This window comes from Rhinatrema bivittatum, chromosome 3 (genome assembly GCF_901001135.1).
Source record: "Rhinatrema bivittatum chromosome 3, aRhiBiv1.1, whole genome shotgun sequence".
Classification (NCBI taxonomy): domain Eukaryota; kingdom Metazoa; phylum Chordata; class Amphibia; order Gymnophiona; family Rhinatrematidae; genus Rhinatrema; species Rhinatrema bivittatum.
Genome location: NC_042617.1, coordinates 332,123,190 through 332,138,768, shown reverse-complemented (window position 1 = coordinate 332,138,768; position 15,579 = coordinate 332,123,190). Strand labels below are relative to the sequence as shown.

The following is a 15,579-nucleotide window of genomic DNA, read 5'->3' as shown; positions in this document are numbered from 1 at the left end:
CCCTCAACGCTTTGCCGCGTATCAGAGGCAGAAACTCCTGCAGAGCCAGACGCACAGTCAGGTCCTCCAACTGATTGATGTGCCAGCGAGTCTGAACCGGCGACCATATACCCTGAGTGGACTGGGACAGGCAGACCGCACCCCAGCCTGAGAGACTGGCGTCCGTGGTTACTATCGTCCGCTGTGGAGATTGAAGGGGCATTACCCCGAGAAGATGAGGAAGCGAAAGCCACCACTGCAAGGCGGCGACGGTAGAGTCCAAAAGAGGGAGGACTATGTGAAACTGTTCCGACACTGGCTGCCAACGGGATAGCAAAGCTTTCTGTAATGGTCGCATATGAGCAAAAGCCCAGGGAACTAGGTCGATGGTGGAAGCCATGGACCCTAAGACCTGCAGGTAGTCCCAGGCCGTTGGAAGAGGCAGTGAGGGCAGATTCCGAACCAGGTCGATCAACTTGAGGGCCCGCGCACGAGGCAAGAATACTTTGCCTACTCGAGTGTCGAAGTGGGCTCCCAGGAACTCTAACACCTGGGAGGGCTGAAGCTTGCTCTTGGAAAAATTCACTATCTAACCGAGAGACACAAAGAGAGCTAATACCCGATCCACCGCATGTCTGCAAAGAGCCTCCGAATTGGCCCTTACAAGCCAGTCATCCAGATAGGGGTGGACTAGGATTCCTTCCCAGCGAAGGGCCTCCGCCACCATCTCCATGACCTTGGTGAAGGTGCGTGGTGCGGTCGCGAGGCCGAAAGGCAGTGCCCGAAACTGGAAATCCCGGTTGAGAATGTGGAAGCGAAGATACTTCTGGTAATTGCAGTGAATCGGAATATGGAAGTACGCCTCTGTCAAATCGAGTGAGGTGAGGAACTCTCCGGGGCGAACCGCCGCGATGACCGCTCGCAAGATTTCCATGCGAAAATGTGCGATCTTGAGGGCCTGGTTGACCCTCTTGAGGTCTAAGATCGGCCGAAAGGCCCCGTCCTTCTTGGGAACCACAAAGTAAATAGAATACTGGCCTGCGCCGAGCTCCGCTTTCAGAACCGGGACCACCGCGCCCAGACTCAGTAGTGTGACGAGGGTTTGCTCTACTGCTTCCCGCTTGAGACGACCGCATGGGGAGAATATGAAGAGATCCGGTAGGTCGCGAACAAGTTCGAAAGCGTAACCGTCTCGGACAATGTCAAGGACCCACTGGTCCGACATAATTTTGACCCATTCCTCGAAGAACAGGGAGAGGCGACTGCCCAGAAAAGGGACAGAGGAATGGGTCGACTGAACTTCATTGTGTGGCAGGCTTTGGGGTGGGGCGCTGGACTGGCCCTCGCGAAAGGAGCGACGCCCACGAAAGGGCTGAGACCAAGATTGGGACCGAGAAAAATAACCCCTAGAGAAGCTACCTTGTCTGCGGGGCGTATACCTCCTCTGTCCCCGGAAGCGAGGATGGGAGGGTGTAAAGGAATGCGATTGTTTCGGATGGTCCTCCGGAAGCTTATGAACCTTATTTTCCCCCAAGGAGTCAATAAGCTTCTCAAGGTCCTCTCCAAAAAGCAACTTACCTTTGAAAGGCAACATGCCTAGCCATGCCTTGGAGGAAGGGTCGGCCGACCAACTGCGCAGCCAGAGGAGCCATCTAGCGGATACCGTCGAGACCATCGCCTTCGCCTGGACGCGGAGGAGGTCATAGAGCGCATCAGCCCCATATGCGATGACGGCTTCCAGATGTTCAGCCTGCTCCGCCTCTGCAGACGGGAAGTCCTGGGTGCTGAGTAATTGTTGAACCCACCTGAGACCTGCCCGCTGTATGAGACTGCTGCAGATAGTCTCTCGGACCCCCAGAGCCAGGAATTCAAAAATATGTTTCAGATGGGCCTCGAGCTTACAATCCTGTCCGTCCTTCAGAGCCGTCGATTCCACCACAGGGATAGTGGTGTGCTTGGTAACCGCAGAGACTGAGGAATCCACGGTGGGGGATCAACATATCTAAGCATTCCTCCGGGAGGGGGTAGAGCTTATCCATAGCCCGCCCCACCCGGAGTCCCGCTTCGAGAGCCTCCCATTCACGCAAGAGCAGCAACTTGTGCATAGGATAAAAAGGAAAAGCGCTTTCCGGGGCCCTAAGTCCCGCCAGGACCGGGTCCATATTCTTGGGCAAGGAGGCCGTGAGGGCATCCGCAGGGGGCCCCTCCAGCCCCAATTCCTGGAGGAGCAAGGGGATAAGGGACTCCAACTCCTCACGCTAAAACATGCGGAGAACCCTAGGATCGTCCCCCTCCAGGGGTGGGAGGCGCTCGCTGAATCTGAAGTGGGATCGGGATCCGGAATAACTGGGGCCACCGGGGGGGTCAGGGATGGGGGCCACCCCCAGGACCACCCGCACCCAAACAGACCCCGGAGGTTCCGTGGCAGGGCAAACAGGTAACGGCGCGGGGCGCGGAATTTTTGCCGGGGTGGGGGGCCAGGGGGGGACCCCTCCTCCTCCTCCTGCAAGCTAGCCAAATAGGATTTATGCAGGAGGACAAATTCTGAGGAAAAACGAGTCTTGGATTTCCTGGGGGGAGGGGGCGAGGGGGGGTCAGGGACCACAGCCTGGGGGACCTCGGGGCTCAAATCGGGGGGAAAATCGCAAAATTCTGGCTCCCCAGCCCCAGGCAGCTCCAAATCGGGAGCTGCAGAAAAACCCAAAATGGCCGCTGTTCCCGGGCTTTGCCGACCCGGGAATGGCCTGGCCATGCGCTGGGGGTTCCGTCCCTAGGCTAAATTTGCCTGCCCTGCTGAGGAGGGGCCTTCCTCACCCGGCAGGCAGGCAAGCAGGCAGAGCAAAGCAGAGCCCCTTGCGTGATAGACGCAACGAGGGCTGCCCATACGCTGGCCGCTGCATCCTCAGCGAAGAGGATCCGCGCGCTGAAGAAAAAAGTTAAAAATAGAAATGATTGGCAGCCTGCCGGCAGGAGCGGACACAGGGGAATGAAGCCTGCACGCTCCTGTCTGTCTGGCTGCTGGTTCAAATCCCAGGTAAAACAAAAATTTAAGTCTTATTATTTTTTTTTTTTTTACTTTAAACTCAAACTGAGCACAACAATGGAGCACTATGCTCCCTAGGTAGCCAGAGGGGGGGAGACAAACGACTGGACCACCAGCTCTCAGTCCCCACACCTAGAAGCAATCATGGACTCAGGCTATGCTCCGCACAAGGGGCGAAGCCCCCCTGAGTCCGGCAAGAGCCAGGAGACGGAACAGTCTCCTGCACAGATTAAAAATTTAACTCTTCTATTTTATTTTTTTTTTCTAGAAAGAAATCCGACCAAAATCCCTAAGGACTAAGTACATGCTTGATCCAAGAAGAAAAAAAGAAGGCTGATTAGCCTAAATCAGGAGACCGAAGGGTGAGCTGATCCACCTGCTGGAGACAGACAAATACTGAAGGGATGCAGGGTAGGCTCTGTCCTCATATAGGATACCCTTTCAGTTTTGGTCTGTCTCCACCTGCTGGAAAGGAGCCTCAACCCATGGTCTGGACTGATCCAGGTACGTACAGGGAAAGGATATTTTAATTTATTGAACACCTTTAGTTCTTAAGTAAATTCCTTTTAAAGATATCGAACCATTTATTTTTATTCATATCAAACAGCACAACAAAGTATACTGCCTTCATCGTACTAATAAAGGAACTTCTTTCCACGATACACGGTCTTGTTTTTGTTTGGTTTGCCTTGGCTACGCTTGATCTTCTTCTGTTAAGGGTAATAACTGCTACTCCGCACATACATTGTTTTTTCTCCTGACCAAATTAAGCTCTGGGAACGCCTCTTTTCACTGCAGTTGAAAGTACCTACGTTGTGGAATTACGTGCATACTTTGAGCTAGCTGAAAATCTACAAGACAGATTCCATCCATTCTACCTAAAACACTCAATTTATGTGATATCAAAAACTTGGCTACTTCAAACTGTACTCTTACTGAGATTAACGGGTGACAGATTTCACCACCTGCTAAAGGATTCAAAGAAACATTTTGCCAACAAAAGTAGCTATATTTACAACACTAAATCAATTCAAAAGTAAAGCGGAAAGCAATATTGATGGGTCTGATGATGGCAGGAAAAGTGCTAATCCAACTGTTCTCAGCCAATCGCCTGATTTGGTTCAGAAAGTAATTTTGTTCCCTGTGGCAGGACTCACAACAAATGGAAAGTGTTTTTCATCTTCCCCGGATCACCACTCAGAGAGCTGTCAGGCAATCAGGAGGAGGAGGAGGAGGATGGACCTCAGGTCTTCAACTTAAAGTAAACCATCAACAGCAGCAAAATAGGGAGAGCAAAGATGAACCAGAGAAAAAAAAACAGTGTGATAAAACCCAAAGGGTTGTCACATTTCTCACTACAGAAATAGGTGAAAATCCTGAGTCAGATTACCAGGGTCTGGGGAAAAAAAAAAAAACGGACTGGCCCTGTGGCACAAGCCATAGGCTGCATGCTGCCACACAGATTATCTACATTTGGATCGCCTGTCAGGGTTGGTTGCAGGTGGGGGTTATCAGACCTGTGGAGATGGTCCCGCAGTATATGTAGCCCCCGCCTCCTCTGCTAACAGGGGTCCCCCACTCTACTTGTTATTGAGTCCTTACCCACTCACTACACACTGGCTGCCTCCCTGAGTTCGATCTGAATTGGATGGGGTTGGGGGGGAGAGGTGCAAGTAAGACTTCAGTGCCTTAGACATTTGACTATCACAGCCTCCAAGAATAAACAGGTGATGTTTCAACAAAGAAATAAAGTCAGTGTCTTCACTGGCAATGGTGGTGACACACTACACATTTTCTTGGTGATGAATCTATGATAATAAACTGTAGCAAATTACAAGCACAATCCCTCCGTCCCTTAAAGTGAAAGGCTGTGTGTGTTCCTTAACTCTTAGGGACCCCCTGGTACCTGAAATCCAATGCTTGCTGATTCTTGGACCTCTTTGCTGGACAAAATGGTCACTCTTTTCCTCTCCTCTAGCATTTGCCTGGATGGCAGGGGAACCATTGGAAACTCTTGGTTCCCTAGCTGCCAAATTTTTCAACAGCACAAAAATCTCCAAAATTCCAGTATAGGGCTCTTTCCTACAATAAAATCTGTTTTATATTTATTCATTTTTTTATGTGATGTCTCCAATTTTGTTTTTATGTATTTATCCATTTTATATGTTATTGATTTTATGCCATTGTTCTACTTTTTATATATGTTTTTATTTATTTATGATTTCAAATTATTCATTATTTATGTATGTTTGTCTCATAGCCCCTGAGGCAGCCACTGGGATGTGGCGAAACTCAGCCTGAGTCGGGCATTTTTATTGTTTTCATAAGTCTCCAGCCAATAAAGATATTGAAAAAGATATTCTTTGCATCTACAGACCAAATGGAAGGGCACAAAACTGAAAGTGTCTCCCGAGCACCATGAAGCACAGAAACCGCTGGTGATCTGGGCGAATTGGAATGTGCATACACACCTCAGTCAAGTCTAGAGAAGCCAGGAATTCTTCCTTGCGTACTGCTGCAATCACGAACTGCAGAGTCTCCATTTGGAAACGCGAAACCCTAAAGGCCATATTCACTTTTTTAGATTCAGAATTGGATGGAAGGACCCTTTCTTCTTCGGAACCATGAAATAAATGGAATACCTTCCCGTTCTTTATTTCCCCCATAGGAACAGGAACTATAGCTCCCAGCTCTTGTAACTGATCCACGGTCTCTTGAACCACCTTTCTCTTGCAGCCAGGGGCGCACCATAAACAAGTCCCAGCGCGGATGAGAGAATTCAAACCATAGCCATCTCTTATCACACTGAGGACCCACTGGTCTGTTGTGACTTTGGTTCACTCCTCGTAAAACAGAGACAGGCGTCCTTCTCTGCCTGACTTCCTGCCCCCTTGAAAGGAGTGATTCCAGGTTTGCTGCCTCCCGGCAACTTGCCTCTGATCTCCTGCCAAGGACCTACCAGGATGAAATCACCTGCTCGACTGAAAACAGGAGTGCCCAGCAAAGGAACCCCAGTTCCCTTTTGGCTTATCTTCTGGCAGCCTACGATCCTTGGACTCTCCGACCTGCTTCACGAGCTCCTCTAAGTCTTCTCCAAACTAAAGCTTTCCTTTGAACAGTAGAGTTCCCAATCAAGACTTAGACCAAACATTTGCCGACCAGTTCCTCAACCAAAGGAGCCTTCTGGCTGACACCACAGACATCATAACCCTGGAAGAAGTTCTGATAACGTCATATAAAGCGTTCGCAACATAGGCCGCTGATGCCTCCAGGCAGTCCGCCTGCTTAGCCATGGATGGAGATAGCGCTCTTGTAGCCTGCAACTGCTGCGTCCAGCGTAAACTGGCCCTCTACATGAAACTACTGCACCCCGCAGTGCGAATGTCAAGGGCGGACACCTCAAAGATCTTCTTGAAGAGAATCTCCAAATTCCTGTCCTGCATATATCTTTCAGCACTGCTGAGCCAGCTACCGGAATGATGGTCTTCTTAGTAACCGCTGACACCAACGCGTCCACCTTAGGAAATACCAACAATTCAAGCGTGTTTTCAGGCAAAGGTCTACCTTTAGGCCCATCTCCGGAGTGTCCCACTCCCTGACAACCAGCTTTTTAACAGACTTGTGAAAAGGTATGGCTTTCACTGGACCCCTCAGGCCAGCCCTGACTGGGTCCACTCCCTCATGATCAGACTCCTCCTGAGGGATCAAGGGCCACAACTCTTACTTCAGGAAAAGACACACCACGTTCAGGTCGTCCCCTTCTGCCACCGGCTCCTGGTCCAAACTTCCATCTGGATCTTGACCATCCAGGCTGTTATCAGGAACCGCCATGTCTGGAAAAGCAGGTTCCTGCAGAGTTCCTCCCTCAGAATCTTCAGAGTCAACATCTGGACACCCCAAAGGTATCCTCACCCCGAGGATTCTGGGCGATTTTGCGGCACCGGATCCTCCAGGTCTTTTGCCCAGCCGCAATCCACCAGGCCTCTCCGAAACCTCCCAATGGCCTGGCGCGCCAAATATGCCTTGTGCATAAGCAAAATAAACTCTGACAAGAATGGAGCGGGGGCCTCCAATCTTTGATTATCAGAATCAGCCTCTCTGCAGTGAACAGAGGCCTGCCCCACCAGAGACAATGGAGGAGAAAGGTCTTCATCCCCGCGAAACAGTCCAGGCAAGCCATCAGCACCCGAAAACATGGCCGCTTTTCCCGTGCCCAGTGGGGGAGAGGCGGCTGATTTCAACAGTGCTCCCGTGCCCGAGCGCTGCTTCAGCTGCTGCTCAGACAAGGCGCTTGCTGGCCCCAACCCACCCTCTCCACCAGAGAGGCAGCGGGAACATAGTCCAGTGCGGGACAGCCACATGTGAGCATCGCTGCACAAGCAGAATGCACTGCTGCGTGCCATTTACAAATAGAATGCTGTTCTGCCTGCTCACAGTCCTGACCGCATGGAAAAGCAGTCCCGCCATCGCGCACAGTGAACTGCTGCACTGCCCGCTGCTCGAGAACTCATCTCTGAACAGCCCACGCTCAAACGCAGCCTTTCCAGCCGCTAGTATGCTTGCCACTGAGCAACTCTTTCCCTGCCTTCAATTAAGTTTTTTTGTTTTTTTTTTAAACTTTAATGAGACAGAGGAAGGACAAAAAAGGGTACTTTCCCGACAGAAGAGCTGCCGGATTCCACTTGTTCTCCTGGGGGGGGGGGCGCGGGGGGAGGAACTGGCCCCACCAGCTACTCACCCCCAGTGGCGAAAAGCCGAGGTAGAGACGGGTCTCCACTCAACACCTGGAGGGATAGCTCCACCAGGGCCTCACAACCTCCAGGGGGTAATACACCACCTATCTTCGTTCTCTTTTTTTTTTTTTTTTCCCCAGACTGCAGGGATTGAACCTCTACCATCTGCTGGAGACAAAGAAATACTGAGCAACTGCAGGTGGCACTCCGGGTTATATGGCAGTGGAACTTTCTCAGTCTCCATCTGCTGGAAGGGAGGCATAATCCCAGGAGACTGGACTGATCCGGGTATGAACAGGAACATAACATTTCCATTGCAAAGGAAATTCAAGTACTAGTGGTTGCGACATGGAGTTGAAGATTAAAGGTTCAGAGGAAACATGAGAAAATACTTCATCAAAAGAGTGGCAGATGCCTGGAATAGTCTACTATATACTATTAGAGATAAATCATTCAGGTTAACCTTAATACAACCCACAATACTACCTGAAACATATCTTATTCAGGTAGTATTGTGGGTTGGAATAGTCTACTGACAGAGGTAGTCATGACCAAAATCTGTGACAGAAGTTAAACATGCTTGGGACAGACATAGAGCCCAGTCGTAAGGGCAGGTGGAGGAACAGGAATAAAAAAACTGGGAGGAATAAAAAAACTGGGAGGAGGCTTAAGTGTATTCTCAAGCACATGAAAAGCTTTAGAGGGCTAAAAATGAAAGCATACAAGCCAATGTGGAGAGGATGGCAGTATGAGGCCAGAAGGCTGAGGTAATCTGCATGGAACAGCCATGGTTACAATGTTAATATCAGTGGTTTGGCTAAATAAGGCTTCCAAGGAGGAGGAGATAACCTGCATAGAGTTGTCATGGTTACAACCTAACATCAACAAGGCTGGATGATCGGACAACAGCCTCACTGGTTTTGGTGGCTGTTTGAATTATTACAAAGCTTGCTGATAAGACATGGGAAGAGGAATATGAGTGCTGAATCAAATAAGGGATTTGTGGGAGAGCTTTCAAGATGGCGTTCTGAACAGATGGGCTGGAGAGAAGCTCCCAATATTTCCGTCGTTATTTGATTTCAGCATGCCCCACACCAAAAGAAAAGTACGGGTACGGGGTGCAGAGAGTACCTCTACACCCCTAGAAACATCTCGACCCCATATAGGCAGCTTCTTTCCGGCGATACCACCGCTAACACTGGGAGACTTGGTCGCTGGAGGGCAGGCTATGGATCGTGAGCCGTCCTCCCTGACTGAAATATCTTTAAGCCCTGGATCACCGACGAGACCAGCACCCCCAGGCCAAGCCGATTTATCGAGCCAGTTGGAGGCCATCAACCCATTGGAGGGAACTCAGGACGGAGTAGGAGCAGCATGGCAGAGTAAAACAACTGAAGGACTTACTATCGTGGAGCAGCAGACGAAGGTACAGTCCCGGGGAGGTAAAGATGGAGAGGGACTGGACTTTACTGCAAGGCTAGAAGCTGCAGGCCTGGATAATGGTGCTGGTGAAGCCTTGGTGGATTAGGTGGTAATGGGGCTCAGGAATCTCCTAAGCAAAAATTTATAATACAACCTACAGCGGAAATATCTCTTGCTACATTATGGGGAGCGCTTCAATCACTCGAAAAAGCTATACTTGGACTTACTAAAGAAGTTATAGATGTTAAACACCAAGTAAATCAAAATGCCTCTGAAATAGCTCAACAGAATCAAAATATGGAAAGAATGGAGGTCCGAATAACAGAACTGGAAAACGTTCAAACTATGATTATTCAGAGTGAAAATGAAGTAAATAGATGATTGGAAAAATGGAAAATAATGAGAGCACACAATTTAAGATTCTTAAATTTTCCCATATTGAAGAATATTGTGCCATTGGATTTGTTCAAGCTCTATGTTTCACAGGTGTTGAAAAATACTGGAAGATATAAAGCCTGTATAATTAAGGCATATTACCTTTATCCAAACCAATTAAGTCGTGAAAATCTAGATGAACAGATATTGCCTGATTTATCAATGTTACTGGAACCTTCTCAAGAGATGGTCGTAGTGCAAGGAGATCTTTGTTAGTCTCTTTCGCATTTCTAATGGACAAAAATAACATCTTCAAACAATACTTTAGAAACAACCAAGCTTTATTCTTTGGACATAAAATATGATGTTATTCTGATTTTGTAAAACAAACCCAGATAAGAAGGAAATCTTTTCTGAATATAAGGGAGGAAGTGCTACATAGGGTCAAGGTTTGTGTTTCCCCTGTAAGTGTTGTATTTTTTATCAGGATCAGAACTGTGTTTATGGAACCTTTACAGCTAAGGTCTTTTCTGAATTCTCATAACTCTCTTAGACTCAATGCTTGACTGATGAGAAGAAAAAGGAAGTGATGGATCTGTTTAGGCCGTCATGTGTTAATCTAATATTATTTCCTAATTTGATATATGCTCCGTTTTTGCCAAGCTCTCCCGTATTTCTTTTATTTTATTAAGTGCAATAAAATATGACAACTATTATTGGATACAATAGTTTATTTAACTTTAAAAAAAAAATTATTTTCTGTACTTAAGAAATTGCCACAACAAGTGGATGCTTGTAACCATAATTAAAATGCTATAAATAAAAAATAAAAAAATAAAAATGGGATTTGTAAAAATCAAAGAGGAAGACCTAGAATGACCCAGTGGAGGCCAGAATGGTAACTGATTTTAAACATGCTTGAGGTAGATGCAAAGGGCAATGGTAGAAATATGGATGAGAGGTGAGGTAAATGACATGGAAGGAAGCTGGAATCGGTTTAAGCTGGGAATTTCTATGCTCATCTACCCAAAGTGGTAGTCAGCCAGAGAAGATGATAGCTGGTCAAACTAGATGAGCCAATTGGCCCTTATCTGCCATCATCTATTGTGTTATTACATTATTATGATCTGGGCAGCTGTCAGGAGCTCAGCAGAGTTTTTCACTCTAGAACTCTTGAGTAGCTCTTTAGGGACAGCAAGTTTGCTAAGCATAAATGGGATTCTCCAGAAACAGCAGGATGACTTAGCCATAACATGTGGTTGATGTCATCCAACAGCATTGACTGGACCCTTCTCTCTAGATCAGTAAAGTTTTTAAAACAGAGTATGTGCGGGAGTTTGCCGGTGTCCATTGCCTCATGATCCCCTCAGTCCATTGTAGAGTTTAGCTTTAGCTAGATAATCAACTCATGCCCATATTCTTTGAGCTTCCTGGCAGAAGGTTTGGGATCCTGTGTCTCCTTGCTTGTACATGTAGAATTTTGTAACTTGCTGCTCAGCTTGGATCAGAATTCTATTTCCCTGAAGCAGGTGAGAGAACAATCTTAATGCATGCTGGATGGCTCACAAATCAAAAAGTTGATTTGGAAGAGATGTTTCATTGTTAACCATGTTCCCCAAGTTCTGAAGGAAACCGTATACACACCCTACCCTCAGGGTCCCCTGATGCAGTAAAGCTTGGAGAGGTGAGCCCATCTCTAGGGCCACAAAATCTAGCCACCAGTGAAGGAACCCTTTCATCACTGGGGTTACCTTCACTGAATGAGACAGAGAATGACTCAAACTGATCCAATTGAGAATGGTAGCCCTACTGAAAAGACTGCATATTGATGTGAGTCAGAGGAGCCACATGTACTACTATTGCCATGAAGCAGAAGACAAACAGGACTACTTGGGCCGGGACCTGATTTTGCTGTCCCAGCCCAAGCAGATTCTGGACTAGTGCCTGAAGGTAAATTGCCCTTTCTTCCAGTAAGTCTATCCAAGGCACAATAAATTTGAATCCCTGGGAATAAGGTAAAACTTGGCAAAATTGACTATGAAGTCTAAGGCCTGCAGGAGCTGCATCATCTTCTTCAAGTAGACTAACACCACGGCTTGAGAAGATCCTGTCACCAACCAGTCATCAAGGTTCAGGAAGATACAAATCCCCGGCAGCGAAGATGTACCACTATGACAACCAAGCATTTCATGAAGACCCTCAAGACTACAGAGAGACTGAAAGATAGAACCTTCCATTGATAGTGCGTCTCCTCTATCATGAATGTGAGGCATAGGGAAAAGAGCATACACATTCTCTGATTATGCCGCAACCTTCTGCCCAAACTCTGGCAGCATCCACGGGACAGAGGCCCTCTGCACTGAAGATACAAGCTCCAGTGACACCAGAGACTTGTGTGACACCAGAGACTTGTGTATCGACGATGCCAGGGACTGTTTTGTTGACAAGGACTTGTACGTCATGTGCTTTGATAGTGCCAAGAGATCTCACATAGATGGCAAGAATGATGCTGAGGAGCCAACTGGCACTTCTTCTTTGGTGTTGATGAGCCTTGAGAAGATGAAGGAGCTCAGGAGCATGACGTGGAGCAGCCCAGCCCCAGCATATGGCATTTTGGCACCTTGCTTGACTCTGATGCTACAGTGGTTTTAGAACCTGGCACCATAAGAGCTGAAGCCCTATTCAAGGAGCACTTGCTCGACTTAGCATGGAGGGAGCCAGGATAGGCCTCATTCTGGGATGACAAATTGTTCCATCTCTCCAGTGACCTGTGGAGCTCCACTATCTTCCAGGCTCAATTTTGCTGGATCCTCGGGAACATCTGCCCACAAGTTGTGATCAGGACCCAGACACTTGTAGATGACAAGGCCATCGGTGACAGACACAATCCTTGAAGCCACTGGGAATGGCTTTCCTGGCACTGGACAGCTTTGATCAAACTTTCAAAAAAAGTAAAGTAGCACTGAAAAGTGATATTGAGAGGCTGCTGAGGCAGCAAGGCAAAAAGAAAAAAAAATGTAGGCATAGACTGCTGGCAGCAGAAATAGGATGAAAATTTAGAGCAAAAGAGAGGGTATATGTCCAAGTGGTAGTGTGGACAAAAAGAGACTGATGGGCTCAAGAGACAGCACATGCATGGGAACTCCAGCACATGCTCAGTAGTTAAAACTTTACCGAGTTAGAGAGAAGGATCTGTTCGATGCTGTGGATATCACCATCCATGGCTCTCTGAAGGTGGTGTGTGAGACATGGAAAATAAACCCCCTCTGAGAATTTTAAATCTGCCTTTTTATCCCCCCACAGTGAATGCCTCCCCCTTCAGATACAAATAAGCCCAAAAAAAGGGAAGAAATTAATTTCATTTATTAAGTTTATTTCTCGCTAGTATACAAAAGGTACTCCTAGAGAGGTACAACCACCAACTATATAAAAATACAATGAACAAACAAAGCAATACATCAAAGGCATCCCAGAAAGGAATGCCAGCAATGAAAACGTAGTAAAAGGATACAAAAGATTGTAAGACAGCGGCATGTCTGCGAGAGCACACAAGAATATCAGAAAGAATTTCTTGCTTACCAATTCATATTCGTCAAAAAGCTGAATTAGAGAAGGCGGAATGAACATATGGAAGCCCTGCAGAAAGCCGTTGATCTGTGGCTGAATGGCTCGGGTCATTCGAAGCTCAGTAACCAGCTGGACATACTCAGCCTGCAAAGAAAACCAAAGTGGGGGGTATGGTTACATTACAGCGAGATTACAGACGCAGTGGCTCTGACTGTGGTACTCTCTGGCAGCCAGAGGAGATTCAGAATAAAATCACAGAACCCATCACAAAAACAAGGCACACATTTCTGCATGTAAACAGCGCTTTATGTGCATAAAGGAATCGCCCAAAAAGTTCCTTCTACCATGCAGTTGGTACTCCACAAGGCGAACACTTTTAGCCATTTTTAAGGGAGGCACATCTTGGGCAGATTGTGCTTTCAAAGTCTACGATGGTTATTCCACTTTTCTAAGCAAAATATGTAAAATCCTGAAAGGAGGCCAATTTAGACGGGCATTTCCTTTAAGGTTACAGATCCTCTCTAATGCCTCAGTTTTATTTTGGAGTTTCTTTTTCAAAAGGGGCAGCTAAGCTCAAAGACGAGGGATCATCATTTCAAGCTAAAGGGAGGAAGGCTCTCTTTTTCAGTGAGAGAGTGGTGGATCCCCGGAACAGACGTTCAGCCGAAGTAGCAGGAGCCAGCACCCATGGCTCAGACTTAATGGCATGGAGACGGAGGGAGAAGACCAAAGATTAAATAAGACCCATGACAGCAGAATGGGCAGTCTGGATGCACCAAGTGGTCTCTCTTTTTTGCTGCCATTGTCTATAGTTTTATAGCCATACTGTCTGACACGCACTGATTTGAAACCATTGTTTTGGCACACCGAGTCCATGTGGTTAGCCGAAGGGTTTGCTAAGCAATGATCCAGTAGGAGACACGACTGTGTGTGTACATACAGATGCAATCTCTGTTTTAAATGCTAAGCTGCAGCTAACCCCATGCATGTCAAAAACCTTTCACAATGTCATGAAGACCACGGCTACCCGATAATATTTACTGAATATGATTTTCAGGTGTTATTCCATATTCATAAACAAATCTAATTATAGACCTGAAAATGCTCCATAAAATCATCATGCAGTTATAGCCTCAAAGCCTCTATTTATTAATCAAAAAAAAAAAAGACGCTTCAAGAAGATTTGAAAGTAAATGATGACACCAAGTGGTGAATTACCCAAAGAACAGTTTGTGTATTAGCAAAATGAAGTCTGAAAACATGGCACTCTCTAAGCAGAGGTGAACTCGTTTTAAGAAACATTTTAATGACCACTGACAAACTGTATGCATCCTATGACGCAGCAAGCACGTACTGCACCGTTTCATGTGCCAAGACACAGAGGCCTTGACTCTACAGCTCAAAGCAAGAAAATGACCCAGTCTGCGATGCTGCAGATAGAATGAGAGAGAACTGGGAAGGGACTGGGGTGGGAGAAACAGCAAGAAGGCTCAGTGACCCCCCCCACCCCCCCAAAAAAAAAAAACAGTTCAAAAGCAGCTTTTATAGCTTGGCCTTTTCAACACCAAAAAGGAATCAGCAGAAAACAAAAGATAAAACCACTCTGGTGAAACAGACCTTCCATTTCCAGTCAGGCACATATAAATTTGGAAGAGGAAGAATTACACAGGTAAAAGGGTGCCCACATTTGTCCGCAGCCCTGGTGCAGGGTTGTTGAGGGAAGCTGTAGTCATCTGGCAGTCCTTCACGCCAATTCCCTACCCGAGGACAGCCCAGGCTTTCACCTTGTGACAGACTTGCAACACCCTTTCTTCTCCAGCAACTGCACTGAATGGGACCTATAGCAGTACCTTTGACCTCTACTCTTTCCAGCTGCCTAATTAGGAGAGCGCCTTCTGAGTTCACCACTATCACTGTCTGCCCAGAGTATTCGGGGCACAGCACTGAACCTGGAAATCGGGCCCAGCAATTAAAAAAGAAAAAAGCAAAATCAGCTTAAGAAAGGCACTTACAGGCTGGTTGTTGCCCGCAGGCCTGTGCTTACCCGCAACAGATGGAGATTACTAGACATGCATATAGGCATGTAACCACAGCATTTCGCTAGTCGGGTCACTCTTCCGGAGCTTTCTGGAAAGTCGTGCACCCTGCCTGGCCATAACAAAGGGAATTGCAATCTGCTTTCCAACTGGAAACAGTACGTTTTGTCATCGCATTTCCTGGCTTACTGGGATCAAATGTAACTAAAAGCTGAGTGGACATTCTACAGGCTTTAATTCACTCCAGGTCTCTCTCAATCCACAGAGAAAGGCCATTTCAGCTTTATGAGCAAGAGGTTTACAGAAAAATGAAGACTGATTGATGAAGGTGGAAGCCTGCCTCCATTTAGGCAGGAATTTAGGGTGTGGGTGCAGAGCATCACCTTATTATAGTGAAATCAAGTACAAATCGAGTTCACTGACT

At 47.1% G+C, this 15,579-nt stretch overlaps 1 protein-coding gene across 3 annotated transcripts in view; it reads right to left on the bottom strand.

Annotated features, from left to right (window-relative positions):
• The window catches only part of HACE1 (HECT domain and ankyrin repeat containing E3 ubiquitin protein ligase 1), a 230,814-nt gene that overhangs the window by 53,983 nt on the left and 161,252 nt on the right, over window positions 1-15,579 (bottom strand). For all 3 annotated transcript variants that reach the window (XM_029595349.1, XM_029595352.1, XM_029595351.1), the window contains exon 20: window positions 13,132-13,263. In XM_029595349.1, coding sequence (XP_029451209.1) covers window positions 13,132-13,263 — 132 coding nt within the window. The remainder of the gene's footprint in view (window positions 1-13,131; window positions 13,264-15,579) is intronic.